Below are 15,788 nucleotides of genomic sequence, written 5' to 3' on the forward strand. Positions count from 1 at the left end.
GATCGTTGATTATATCGATGATCTACCTGGCATGGGGCGATACGCATGGGCGTAGGCGACGCACAAGTGGCTTATGGAGGACGTTCCACAAGCTGTCTCTTGAGTACAAGCAATATGCACTGGGAAAAAGACCAACATGGGGTACATTAAGGGTTGCTCGATCGCACTAAACATCTGGTTTTATGATCCCGTTTAAGTATATGAGTTAACTATTTAAAACATTTGTCATTGTTTAAATTGAATGATTTCGCTGAGATTGTGTTTTTTACATATGTTAGTTTCCTGAGCTGGTCGTGGCGAATGCAGATGAAGATGTCTTTGTTCGGACCACCAACCAAGGGGGACGCTATTGCTGCCGATCCACATGCTCGAAGACAAGATGAGAGGCCAACCTCTTCCATGCGCGCTCAACGTCGTTCCCTTACCAGCGCACGCATTGCTCGGCGCCGGAGAAGCCCCCTACCCCGCCCGACGCCAACACCCCCTCGATGGCAATAGCCGCCCCTACTAAGCAGCGCCCTCAATCGCAACAGCCTCCCCAACGACAATAAGCGCCGATGTCACTACAAGTCTGGTGCAGGCGTGCCAAATATTGATAACCGAGTTCCCTCGGCTTGTTGATCGGGTTAAGGCATTGGAAGGACGGTCATAATCAAATGCGCCATCCCTACAAACAAATGAAATACTTTGCATGGACGCTACTAGGAAAAGCCGGATGTAGCAGGGGTATCCCAGCGATTGCTGACGACGTTAGTGGGATTGCCTCAGATTTTGATGACGACGACATCCTTGGGATGGCCATTTGAAGAGGGTCACGTTTGAAGAGGCTTGTGAAAAGAAGAAAAACAATAATGTATCTCCCTCAAACGGCTGATAATGAAACAATAACCCCTCCACCGGCTGACGATGAAACAATAACAACATCGAGTGCGGCGGTTGATCAACCTTCAAAGGATGTGTCTCCGGTTGATGAAGTCGTCATGGCCGGTGTTGAGAAGATCATTGAGACAATTGCTTAAGAAATCCCCATCTCGGTGGAACTGGCGGATGACAGTGCTGCATCAAAGGTAGGCACAATCCCTCAACAACAAGAAGTAGCAAAGGATGTGTCTTCGGTTGATGTTGTCGTCATGCCCGTCTCGGTGGAACTGGCGAACAACACCGCCGCATCGAAGGAAGATGCTGTTAGTTATAAACACCAACAACCGTCAATAACAACAGCGCCGCATGATGAACCCAAAGATGCTGTTGACGAGGAGTAAGGAAATGTCAATAAAAAAACAACGATTGATGTTGACGTTGACAGTATGGTTCTTGCTGACCAACAATACCAAGCCGGCTTGAAAGGACTTCATTCCGAAGAAAAAAAGATATCTCAGACACGCACGGCTCAACAAATTCGAGCAGGAGTTCATAAGGATCTTTCTCAACTGCTGGATGGATTCGTAACTATGAAGTTTTTATGTTATCATTTAAATATATATGTTACCATTTAAGTCTTGTACTTTCCGTTTAAATATTTACATTATCGTTTAACTTTTGTTGTTTCCATTTAAATGTTTACGTTATCGTTTAAACATATATAGTTTCCACTTAATTTGTTGTGTTTTTGTTTAATTATATATGTTACCGTTTAATTGCAGGACTGTCATCTGGACGATGTGATGGACGCGTTAGTATGCATAATTCAGAAATCTCTAACGAGAGTACCATATCCATATAAAAAACGCGCCTCCATCACATAACCATTGGCTTTGTTCTTGTCCAAGCAGGAGGACACGACTGAGATGACTCTCGCTATGATCGGAGATGCACCGTGTAACTTACATGGTGTTGACATAGTCATCCTCCTAATAATCATGAATGGTCACTTCCATCTTGTGGTTCTTGATAATGACAAACAAGAATACGGGCATTATTCTTCATGCCAAAGTGAGGAGTACGATAGAGACGCGTTTGAAATGGTAAGTTTTTTTATAACTAGAATTTGATAAATAGTACTTTATTAATCGATATTCTAACCTCAAATTGTATATCTCGACAGCCGACACTATTTGACTATTGTATCGATATGGAGTTTGGTGAAACAGTGACTCTAAAATACCCATTAGTTCACGACAGTGAAACTGCACGACAAAAAAGAGGAAGTGTTGGCCGCGCTATCTATGTCATGCGGTTTATCGAACAGTTACTTGACGATGGAAAGCTACGGCTACCGCAAACGGACGCCCTTATTTGAGATTAAAGTATGTTGCCCGAATACTTAAGGAAAGGAGCGCAGCCGGCATCACTGAGAAAGGCGATTCTACGACGGGGGTAAAAAATAGTTAATATTGTTTAAAGGAGTGAAATAGAGTTAATATTGTTTAAAGGAATGCAAAACAGTTTTGACATTAAAATTTAAATTATATTCATTATTTTCCACTGACATGGCAAGGTTTCTCATGTAAATTTACTTGTGTTCGTTTCATGTCTGTATGCTTAACTTTCTTTGTTTAAATTTTAATTTTATTGTTTAAATTTCAGTGTTACTTTTTAACTTTCAATGTTTTTGTTTAAATATCAATGTTTCTATTTAACTTTCAGAGTTATCCTTTAAAAATAAGCGTATCTGCTTAACTTTCAGTGTCTCTGTTTAAAAAACAAAGTCTCTCTTTAAATAACAAAGTCTCTGTTTAAATATCAAAGTCCCTGTTTAAAAATCAAAATTGACATGTAAATAAGATTGTTGCTATTTAAATTTTTGTTTATTTACAATGCCTAGTCGGTGACGGTTTCATTGCAAAATCTACGATTGTGGCTAGACTCGTAGCAGCAGCTGCAGCGTAACTCGCGGACCTCGGCCGCTTGTGACTCGATCCTCTTCCGTCTAGGATGCCCAAGTTGACTTCTCGTGATAGGCGGTCGCAAACGCAGTTCTCAATTGTCGTCCGTAGGCTTGTCATGGTCGGGTATGGGGAAAATAGTTTCCATATACGCCAATTTGTAATTGTCGACGGTGAAATAGCCGCTAATAAATCAATGAACGTTGGTGTTTGTCTGCATTATTGTAGTGCAAGTGTGTTTGCACTGGCTACCATAAACTTGCCATCTGCGACATGAGAAAGTTTTACACGATAAATCTATGGAGTTGCTGCACTGATCAATCATTTCATAACAGTCATCGACACAATGACCAACACGAAGATTTCGGCTTTCCGCAACAAGTAGCTTTACCTTCAAATGTATATCGGGGCATAAGTAGGTCTCCTATTTGTTCACTTGCTCACGGAGGGTGCATAACATGCGCATCAGCTTAAACCTGTACGACGTAGAACACGTATACTTAAACACTGTTAAGCTAAGACACTGAAATTTAAACGGAAATAAACAACTTTAAATGATAACAAAATACATTAAGCGATTACCTTTATAATTAAACATAAACAACATTATTTAATCAGTAACAAGCAAGTTTAATGGATAAGAACCATTTTTAAGTGTTAAATAAAATCAACAATCAACTATCGTATGGAGTCGACAATTTTCGTCACTGGTAAATGCCGAGTTTCTTTAATCCATGTATTGAACGACTCTACCACATTTGAATACATCTCGCCCCAACGTTCACCTTTGAACAGATAATTCGACTGATATGACATATCTGATTTATAAATCAACCACTGATAGGCTTCTTGTGATGTGGCCCGCAGTTCATTCACGGTATCATCGAATGCTTTAGTCGTGGATGCCCGCGCAATATGAAAGTATATGGACCAACACTCCTCCTTCAATGCCTTCCCAAGTCTAACATTGGCTTTCATAAAATTAGCTTCCAAGTGTCAAAGACATTATGCATGAGAAAAAGAAGGGAAGACCGGTGCAATGGTGTTGACAAGGCCCTTGGACCTATCCGACACAAATGTAATTATCTCTTCATAGTCTCCTTCATCATATAAAGCATCATCTAACTTCGAAATGAACCATGTCCAATTAGCATCGGTCTTGTTGTCGACAATACCGAAGGCGACGTGGAAAAAACTATTATTTCCGTCTTTGCCTGTGGTACCCAATAGAATACCCCGATACTTTCCAAGGAGGTGGGTACCATCGAGAAACGATAGCGGCCTACAAGGCCTCTTGAATCCAATGATACATGCACAGAAAAAAAAGAATGCACATTTAAAACACTCACTGTCTCTTTCCACGATTGCAATGCTGTCGGGGTTTGTCTCAACTACCTTATCCATATACCAAAGCAACAAATCGTAGCTGGAGACGTCGCTGTTGTCGAGGATTACCCGGGCATGCTCTTTACCCAACCAAGTTTGCTTGTATGGAATGTGGACACCATGTTCTCGTAACATGTCCTTCTGAATGTCGATGGCCTTGTACAAGGGCTGCTCCTTAAGCTTTTGAATGACTCATGTGCTTACCCATTTTTTGGATGCTTTTGGGTGTGACACAGATCCAATTCAACCACGCAAGTGTGTGCCAGGTGCATTGTCTTGATTCTGAAAGTATTCTTATTATATTCCTTTGATGCATGGAGGTGCCTTGGACAATCAACGACAGCGCATTCTACAGTCACTCGGTGTTTTTCATTCTTTATGAATTTGAAATCAAAATTCCGTTTGATAGCAAAATTTCGAAGTGCGTCTCTAAATGGTCAATGCTTACAAAACCTTGGACAACACCTCAGATTGATCTGACGAGGAAGGAAGGCATGACACACCATCAGGGTCGCCATGAGGTGGAACGAATACGCTCACAGAATCCGAATTCCTGCCAACACTTTATTTTAAGCAGAAAACATCAATATTTTAAGCGGAAACATCAATATTTTAAATGTAAAATAGATACTTTAAACGGAAAAATAATATTTTAACAGGAAACAGAAAAACTTAAACGGAAAAACATATTTTTAAAGGGAAACCGACAACTTTAAACGAAAACTGAACAACTCTAAACGAAAACTGGACAACTTTAAATGAAAATTGGGATGGGAAATAGTTAACAAAGCAAAACTTATGGTTTTGCCTTGGTTTATGCGAGAAGTGGATAATTAAGCGAAAACATATCCTTTTAAGAGGAAACTGGGATAATTAAGCAATAATTAACTTCTACAGCTATGTAAACATAAAACATAAAGGAGAACTTTACAACGAGAAGAAATCGTTTTCAGTAGGATGCGACAATGGAATATCATCTGTCTCAACCACTAGATCAATTGCAGCGCACTTGAAAAAGGCGTAAACGTAACACATGCGCTAGAAGTCAACCTCGTTTTCTATCAGACAAACCGTATATCCATTAGGTGTGACAAATTTCACCCTAACACAGGAAACATCCAAACTCCATCGCTCACATATCCCGCTAACACTGATTACTAAAAAATCAGCGCCGTGAACACTAGTATTCGTCCCTCCCCATTGTATCTAGCAATAGCACAAAAACTCTCCATAATAAACTTGTATTTTTATAAATTGTTATTCTCTCACGGGATGATCAATGTGAATGAAAGGAAGAAATTCTCACCTTATCGGGCAACCGGCAAAACTCAAATCGAACAGAATAAATGGGGAAGAATTGAAAACTCCAACAATCTAAGGTGATGAATCTTTCAAACTTTGTTTGAGACAACAAATGCAAAAATAATGTAAAAAGATATACAAAAAAGTTTAACATGATGTGATTGGACAATTTTTTTCCCACCAATTTCAAAGGCATAGAAGAAATTTCACAACATGAACAATGCCCGAGTGAACTGAAGGGGGCAAAAAACAAGTGAAACAATAACGGAAGAACTGTCCAAGATATGCAAAATTTGCAGAGACTGTTTGAGAAGATTTGAAATTCCTAAGAGATAGACAGTAATTTTCCCTTATTCATAACAATATATAATGTTTTTTGAAGATGCACTTATTTGCTTAAAACACTATATATATATATATATATATTACATTACCAATATCTTAACTCAAAAGTCAAGCTACACACCATACGTGAACACATATACAAGTATTTTTATTATGCAAAACCATATACTATAGTTTCATTTCGCTTTTGTTTTTTTTTTTCTTTCTAATCCAGAAGAGAACAGCCTTCCTTGGCGAGCACAAATACACTGCCGCCATCGCCCCTAGAGATCCTTAATTCCTCATCGAGGTATGTTGTCAATAACCAAGACTCAGCATTTCTATTGCCAATTGGAATTTTCAATGGAGGTTGGCCAGAAATGGTCTTTACTACGGAAGATGCAGCTTCTTGGATAGATGTGAATACACCCATTAAAGGGGAGAGATCGATGTTCTGACCCAAGAATTCCACCTTGTCGGGAAGTACTATAGAGTCTGTCAATTGTGGGGTGCCGATGATACCTTCCTCAAACTTGATCTGGATCATAAAGCAAGATGTCAAAAGTTTATGACATGATAATGGTTTGATGCAGCACATGACTAGAAGCAAGGGCTAAACATTCCCATGAAAGCAGGTTAAACATGTTTAGATCAAAACCAAGATGACAACTTGAGATGATGTCAATATGGAACCAAAAGTAGTGCCAAATTTGAGCTTTATTTAACTAACATCACATCTTGGATCTGACTATATGTCCTTTAGAAGTAAGATTTGTCCTACATAGAGCATTGTCTCTCTTCCTTCCATCCCTTCCAAAGTGTGCCATTTAACCAATTCTAGATTATTGAATTTGTAACATAAAATTAATCAATCATTGGCAAACTATTTATCACGCAATAACATCATCCAATCCATGCATTCCACTGGATAAATCACAATTACCACGCACCAGGTAACCCAACCTGAAAATTTTTGCCATTTATTCCAAGAAACTATTAGGCTACTAGTTATACAAACAAGCCAGAGCTATCATTGCACAAGGAGCTTTTCTTTTTCCCCTTAAACAAGCTATAAAAAGATCATGATTTAAAATTCTTCTTGACCCATGCATGATCTTAGTTAAATATAAAACAGAGTTATTGAAGACGAGGATTGTTTTCATTCTAGATTCTAAAACCATAGAAAAAACTAAAAGGCAAATGAATTCCAATAAAAATGAATAAGCCAAATTTGTAATCTTCTCATTATTGTTGTCGGGAGACAGATTCCAAGTCATTCCCGAGGATGTGTTTAAACTAAACAATCTTGCACAAGATTAGATTAAGAAATAAAATAGATAAAAGCAAATGAAAGAAACACTTGGCTAACTTTTCTTTTGTTTTCTCAATTTCCATGCAATCCAGAAACACCCTAAGAAAAGGAAAATCAATGACTGAATACTCTGTCACAACATCAACAACCATAATATATCAGTCAAAGTCAATAATTGGTCATCAAACAATATTTTGATGCTCGTTTTGCTCCATAAACTCAAAGAAAACTACTACTTTTGTCACCGAATTAAACAAAAAATATTCACTTTGATACCCTCGTCTCACAAAATTTATGGCGTGTCATTAAACCCATCTGATGTATTACTTTTGGTCTCAATTTAATTGAGGTATCAAAGAAGGCCGAAAGTGAACATATTTGTGTAACTAAAACACCAAAGTGACAAATTTCTTTTGGGGATTGAATGATCAAAACTGATTGTGGACTGTCACCAAATTAATTCACAATTTCTCCTAAAACAAATACTCTAACCTTTTTTCTAGGCCTTCCTTGCAGCACATGGACAAAGCCAAGAGCTTTCACTAGTTTTACAGGAAACATCAGAGAAAGAAAGAAGTAGGGATAGAAGTACCTGAACGCGCTTAGGGCTGCGGACTTCGAACTTAGCATTGGTGGTGACGGAAGTAGTAGCAAGTGGCCCAGCAAACTTCACCGAGTTCTGCACCGTGAACGCCTCCGAATCAATGGTCTGCGATATCTCCTCCACCTTCACCAGCTCCGGCAGCCTCCCCGATCCCAGCAACGGAAACAACTGGGAGAACGAAGTATACCTGCAAATCTCCAAAAATTCAAGCACAACCAATCCAAAAAAGAAAAAAAAAAACCCTAAATCGATCGGATTTGGTACATACGCGAGGATCCACTTGCCGTTGAGAAGGCTGAGTGCATCGGTTGGAGCAGGGGTGGGATTCTTGGCCTCGAGCTGGGTGATGAGCTCCACGATCTCAGCTCGTGTCTCGCTCGACGCCTTGAGCCCTCGATCAGTCCCGTAGAGTAGATCCTTCAGCTTCTGCTTCAGCTGGACGACCTCAGTGTTGACCTCCGCCACGGCGACGCTCGATGCTGGCTCTTCCCCTCCCCACTCGTCATCATCGACCACGGCGCGAACCCTGAAGGACGGCGCCGGCTTCGATCCACTCTTCAAGGTCAGGATCTTGGAGGAGAAGGAGGAGGAGGAGGAGGAGAGGGACGCCGGAGATAGGCGCCGGGAACCGGCCGGCGAGACGGCGGGGATGGGCCTGAGAGTCAAGGCGTTGAACGTCGTCGACGATGACATCTCTGTCTCACTCTCGAATGGAACTCTGAAATGAGAGAGCTTTGGAGTACTATGACTTTGATTTATAGTTTTTTTTTAATTTAAAAATTCAGGGTTTTTTTTTAAAATAGCATGTTTTTTTATTAAATTATTTAAAATTAATAATATTAATTATTTGTATTAACTCCGTGTTTTTTTAGTATAAAATTATGCTTTATTTTAAAAATTATTATAATCTGCCTTTATTTTTATAAATAATAGAAATTAATAAAATGTATATATAATTTAAACATTAATAGTAATTAATAGATTGACCACTAAGATTTGGCCATGTGGCATTATTAAAGATGAGGATGCGTGAAGCTTCTAGACAGAATCTTGGAAAATATATATATACACAATACAAATAATATATAAATATATATATAAATAAAGTATTTGAATGGCATTCATGTGCTGAAGAGTGTGAATGTGAGAGAGAGAGAAAAAAAAAAGATAATCTTTTCTTGTTTCTGGGGATTTCTTTCGTGCACGTCACATTACTGGCATGCATTGGATATGTAGACATCATGCAAAGAATTAACTAATTTAATAATTTAATTAAATTGAATCCTCTCACTTTGTTCCTATTTATCTGTCATAAATAATTGAATCTCAAATATTAATAAAATTAATTTGTTATAAATAATAATATTAAAATAGCCGATGGCTACTATAATAATTGTGGTAACTATAATACTCGATTATATTTTATTATAGGGACTATTATATCATAGCTAGGGGCGGAGGGACAGGGGGCATATTTTATTATAGGGACTATTATATCGTAGCCAGGGGCTCAGAGACAGGGGGGCAGGGGGGCGGCCGCCCCCCTATCGCTGGCAGGATCAGTGGACCCCGTGGTCGGAAAATCCCTCCGCCCCCTTCCCTGCCAGGGCCGCCCTCCCTTTTCCCGGTGGCCAGCATCCCTCCTCAACTCCTCTTCTAAAGCTCTAACTCTAAGCCTCTAACCATGAGACTTCCCCCACCAATATCCGGTCATCCGCCCGAATCAAACTGCCACCCACCTGCAAGCTGCAGCTAGCAGAATGAAGCAAGAACGCCGAGTCGTGCCTACCGCCAATGAATGCTTTGGAATTGGGATACAAGCAAGGTCTAATCACATTTAAAATAGCCAATAAATTTTTAAAACATGTTACTTTGCAGCTGTAAAGTTATGAGATATCTGTTGGCACATTCCATATCACGTGGTGCTACATGCTACTAGTGTTATTAAATATATTATATATATATATATATATATATATATATATATATATATATATATATATATATATATATATTCAGAGGATTTAGATTTTGTTAGTGTTGTTACAAACTTATAAAGTGATATTGAGTCTTTCTCAATTCTCATCCAATTTCATCCGTTTTGAAAGAGGTTGTAAGCCTGGGAACAGAGATTCTGAATTATTCTTTATAAATCAACACTTGCAACTCAAGTTATAATCCCCATCTATTTTCTCTCCAACTTGTTTGATCTCTTTGTCCGGCAGGTGAATTTTTTTTTAATCTTCTTATTTGTTTGATTATTTCTTTATTCTTTTTTTTTTTGTCATTTATGAAATAATTTTTACAAAATTATTTGAAATGTTTATGAATTAAAATCGATTAATGTAATATGTGGATTGATAATTTGATATCACATTATTGATTATTAGATTTAGAGATGTATCATGTAAATTGATATCATTAATTTAATTTATAGATTTGAGTGATATTAAAATCAAAATTTGTGATTTACTAATAAATAAAAAAAAATTATCTTTAAATTTTTTTTAAATATAAGTTATCACTTTAAAATAAAATTTCATTTCTAAGATCTTAAATTTAAAAAATAATACAAATTAAAATTTTTAGAATTATGGAAATAAATTGAGAAAATTTATTTAAAATATAATCATTAATTTAAATAACATATGTTGTTATATCCACTTCACATAATCATCAAATTCATACAAGCTCATCATAATTCTATTAAATAAGTTTTTTTAATTTAAAATATTATTTATATTTATATAACTAGTATGAGCTATAACTAAGATAATAATAAATTGTAATTATGCTCTTATCTTATTTATTGAATTCTAACTTAATGTTTCTCAAAAAAATTTAAATTTATACTTTTTATTTTAAATAACAAATTTAAACTTATAACGAAACTTATCATATTTCTTCAAAATAATTTTTTAATTTAAAATACTATTTATAATTATTTAACTATAATTTATAACCATAATGATAAAATGTAATTTTTTTTTATCCTTATTGAATTTTAACTATCCCACTCATCATAATTTTATTAAATAAGATTTTTTTTAATTTAAAATATTATATACATTTATATAACTAGTATAAGTTATAATGGATACAAAAATTATTTTATAATGATATATTGTAATTATGTTTTTATTTTATTTATTGGATTCTAACTTATTGTTCTCCAAATTTAAATTTATACTATAATTTTATTTTAAATATTATGAGTTAAGGTGTAAACCTAGTTCAATATGATTAATAGAAACTATCCAATTTAGTGTTACACATATTTGATTGAATAATTTATGAATTTATGATTTAGTTCAATTCATTTATATATTTAATTTGATCAATTTCATAGATATGGAGAGGTTTTTTAAATCTATACCAAAAAGTATTGAAGCAAGAACGAGTTCAACGTCTGATAATTTCTGATAATTTCTCCACATCCGATCATCTTATCTTGAAAGAGCAACTTCGCATATATATTCATGATGTGAGAAGAAATTCTGATTTTTCAAATTGTCATGATCTAGTAAGTCTTGCTGTGAAAATGGTTCAATTTGATAAACATTTGACTTTTCCATTGGTTTATCGCCTTATCGAATTGGCATTGATCTTACCGGTGGCAACAACAATAGTTGAAAGAGCATTCTCAGCAATGAATTTCATCAAAACAGATTTACAAAACAAAATAGGTGATGAATGGTTGAACGATATGATGGTTTGCTATATTGAGCGAGAAATGTTTGCTAAAATTGATGAAGACATAATATTGCAATGTTTTCAAAACATGCAAAATCGAAGGATTCAACTTCCTCCTCGCAATAATTAGTGGCATTTTTGTTTTGTGTTTTAAAATAATTTTTTTAGTGTATTATTTGATTTTTTGATTTATAATTTTTTTTTAAATTTTTTTTTAAAATTTGCAACTCGCCCCCCTCCCTGTAATTTCTGGCTCCACCACTGATCGTAGCCACTCACGTTTTAATATAGTATTACTAGCATTGGTATTATGCTACTTATTAATGTATTTTGAACTATTTAATCAAATTAATTCTAATAATTCATTTATTTTTTGAATGACTATGAATACCCTTTATTTGTTATGAATGATATAGAGACGAAAGAATAAAAAGATATGAAGTAGAGTCAATATTCTTTATTTTTATTTGGAAAAATTATTGTTTACCCCTTATGATATTCAAAAATCCCTAAAAACCCCCTCCAACTTTTGCACACCCCGGACACCCCTTCTGTTATAGTTTAAATTTCTTTGTACCCCCTGTCGGTCACTTGAAGTGGGTCCATGTTATGAAATTCCATTTTTGCTCTTGCAAATGGTGGGAAAAATACCGCCCAATCATATCATGTCCACCCTTTATGCATACAATTGTGCATTTTTTTTTCCTTCTAGCTTGATTTTTGTCAAATAAAGTTTAGAAGACTCATTATATCTTGTTCTTCTTCTTCTTCTTCTTCTTCTTCTTGTTCTTCATCTACTTCTTCTTTACCTCATTTGGTCTGTTCGATTTGAGTTCTGTCGGTTTCCCGATAATGTGAGAATTCCTTCGTTGCTCTCAGTTTGATCATTCTGCGGGAAGGGAGTAACAACTTATAAAAATGCAGGGCTGTTATGGAGAGTTTTTGTGCTATTGCTAGATCCAACGGGGAGGGACGAGTGCTAATATTCACGGCGCTGACTTTTTGGAAATCAGTGTTAGCTGAGATATGTGAGCGATGGGATCTCGATATTTCTTGTGTCAGGGTGAAGTTTATCACACCCAATGGACATAAAATGGTTTGTCCAGTAGAAAATGAGGTTGACTTCCAACACATGTGTCACGTGTATTCCATCTTCAAATGAGCTGTAGTCGATCTTATTGTTGAGACAGACGATGTGCCATTGTCGTATCCTACTGAAAACGATTTCTTCTCATTGTAATGTTCTTCTCTTTTATGTTTATGTAGTCATAGAAGTTAATTATTATTTAATTATCCCATTTACCTTTTAAATATATTACGTTACCATTTACATGTTGCTTTCTCCGCTTAAATTATTTTGTTTCTGTTTAAATATTTGCTTTTACCATTTAAATTATTTACTTACCATTTAAATATTTTTATACTCGTTTAAAACATGTTTTAGTTCATCGTTTAAACATTTTATGTTTTCGCTTTAAAAACATTGACATTTTTCCGCTTTAAAACCGAAGTGTTGGAAGGAATCGGATTTCGCGAAAGCGCCCTGCTCCACCTCATAGCGACCCGCATGAGTGTGGCATGTCTTCCTTCCTCGTCAGATTAATCTGAAGTGTTGTCATTGGATATTGGACACCGTTTTCAAGGTGTTTTCAACCGTAGATCTTGCAATGAAACTGTCGCCGACTAGGCATTGTAAATAAACAATTATTTAAAAAAAAAATAATTTATTTGAGTGTCAACTTTTGATATTTAAACAGAGATATTGCCGTTCAAACGTTTTACTTAAACATTTTGAGGATAAAAAACGGTATTGTAAATAAATAAAAGTTATATAGAAACTGTAATAATTTACACAGTGACAACGATATTTAAACAATAAGAATGATATTTAAACAAAGACAAAGATTTTTTAAACATGGAAACACTTTTATTTAAACGTTAATTTCGAAAAATAAACATAAAACTAAGAATTTAAACAGAGACAAAGATATGTAAACAAAAACTATGATATGTAAATGATATACAATGTTATTTACACAGTAACTCTATTGTACAATATTATATATCAATCTTTTTTCTCCCTCGTCGATGAATCCCCCTTTTCAGTGATGCCGGCTACGCTCCCTTCCTTAATTATGCGGGTAACATACTTTAAGAGCAAGTAAGGGACGTTCGCTTGTGATAGCCGTAGCTTTTCAGCGTCGAGCAGTTGTTCGATAAAATTTGATGTTAGAATCCCGGCTAAAAGAGCACTATTTATAAAACTCTAGTTATCAAAGCACTTGCCATCTCTCCGGCGTCTCTGTAGCATCGCCCATTAACTAGGTTGACCGTCATAATCACAAGCATGCGACAATAACCATATATTAAACAGTATTCAGACAAATTTAAGCGGAAAGTAAACCTTTTTAAACAGTAAACTAAATTCTTAAACAGAGACATAAATATTTAAACAGAAAACTCACATTTTAAACAGAAACAACAATTTTTAAACAGATACATCAAATGTTTAAATACAATCCCATTACTTAAACAAAAACCTCATTTTAAAACTGCAACCATATCAACGTAAAGGGAAAACCTACATTATAAACATTACACAGTATAACAATCGAAAAATCTTTTTCGATCGTGTTCACAGACGAAAATGAAAACCAAAACAAAACCCTAACCGATGAATCTCCCTGCAGACTTCAATATCATCCAATAAAAACAGAACCACAAAACAACACCGAAAAATCTTTTTTTCAAACAGAATAGTTTAAAAAAAAAAAACCATAAGCACAACTTCTTCAACGGCGTCCACCACGGCTCAATACCTTAGATTGCGAGCTGATGAAATGACGAATACTTGAGTTGGAATTCTTTTCAGAATAATGGTGAAATGCGAAGTTCTTCGAGACAATGATACCTAGGCAGAGACAATTTTGGAAATGGAAAAGCTGAAGAGGCGAAAAGAGGAAAAAAAAAAGTATAACCGGCGCCAATAATGGTTGTCTCGAGGGATTACCCAAAACTATAACCCCCCACTCTCTCTCAAACCAGACACATGATTGCACTGCCACAACTTCCTATGCGAGGGGCAATTTCATCCATAAAATTCAAAAGTAACTCTGTGATAGCTGGTTACAACTTTTGGGGGTTTGAAAATCATTGACTTTAAAAAAAGGGTGTTTTTGGGATTGCCAAATTAAGAGGGTGTTTTTGGCAATATTGTAAAGTTATGGGGTTTTTTTTTTTGGTAATTTTCACTTTTTATTTTTATATTATTTATGTTTTTAATACTTGTTGTATATTCATTGATATATACATATGGAGGGTGAAATCTCAGTTGCATTTACAATATAATTGATTTTTTTTAAAAAAATTCTTAAATATTTTAATAGATTTTTTAAAATTACTCGTAATTTCTCTCACTACGGATTTCCTTTGCAAATTTAATTATCTATTTTTAATTTTTTTTCTCTCTATTTTTTTTTATTAAATACACCATTTTTTAGAAAAAATATTACCCCTCACTTGTTTTTCAATTTGAAAATTTTGTTCAATTTGTTCAATCAAAAGTTTCATTGTGAAAATTTGAATAATTTTGTATTTCCCGTCCAAAATTATTTTATTCTGACGTAATTAGAAATAAAACATATTATAGATTTTGTGGCTCATAAATAAAAATGAAAGTAAAGTACATGAGATTGAACTTGGTTAATATAGATTTTTTACTTTAAATATATAATATTAATATTATTAATGATTTAATTCAACATTTTCAGTTAAACTGTTGGAAATTATGCATAAATTTTCATAGTTTTGTTTTCAAAATTTAAAACTAATAATTTTGAACCATTATTACAATTATCATATATGTTTCTCATGCAGGGAGAGAAGATCAACATGAATAATACCATCATGCTAATTTTCTTTTATTATTATTATATATCCCCCTTATTGCAATAATATTTTTGAAAGGTATAATTGCCGTACAGGTCCCTGTCATTGTATACTTTCTGCCCTTTTAGTCATTGTAATATTTTTTTTGGTACAATTAAGTCCTCATATTTGACCAAATTGGGACTTTCTAGTCCGAGGCGTAGATGACGTTAATTTCGCCGTTTAAATATTGGTTGTTAGATACAATTAAATCCACATATTTGATCTAGTTGGGACTTTTTAGTCCCCTTATTTCGTAATAAAAAAGTCACATTCGCCGTAGATACAATTAAGTCCTCATATTTGATCGATTTGAGAATTTTTTGACCCCCAATTTCGTAATAAAAAAGTCACGTCGGTGCAAAAAAAAAAGACAAAGTTAACGCCATCTACGCCGCCCTAGAAGATCCCAACT

General features: G+C 35.1%; 1 protein-coding gene across 1 annotated transcript; it reads right to left on the reverse strand.

Moving 5' to 3' along the window:
* Positions 1-6,043: 6,043 nt before the first annotated feature.
* Positions 6,044-8,485, reverse strand: LOC120269228 (probable plastid-lipid-associated protein 2, chloroplastic). The gene is made up of 3 exons (XM_039276570.1): positions 8,022-8,485; positions 7,742-7,940; positions 6,044-6,375 (listed from the first exon to the last, which is right to left on the reverse strand). Exons 1-3 carry the CDS (start codon positions 8,444-8,446, stop codon positions 6,064-6,066), a joined length of 936 nt encoding a protein of 311 aa, XP_039132504.1. The 5' UTR covers positions 8,447-8,485; the 3' UTR covers positions 6,044-6,063.
* Positions 8,486-15,788: the final 7,303 nt, after the last annotated feature.

Source organism: Dioscorea cayenensis, chromosome 9, assembly GCF_009730915.1.
Source record: "Dioscorea cayenensis subsp. rotundata cultivar TDr96_F1 chromosome 9, TDr96_F1_v2_PseudoChromosome.rev07_lg8_w22 25.fasta, whole genome shotgun sequence".
Classification (NCBI taxonomy): Eukaryota; Viridiplantae; Streptophyta; class Magnoliopsida; order Dioscoreales; family Dioscoreaceae; genus Dioscorea; species Dioscorea cayenensis.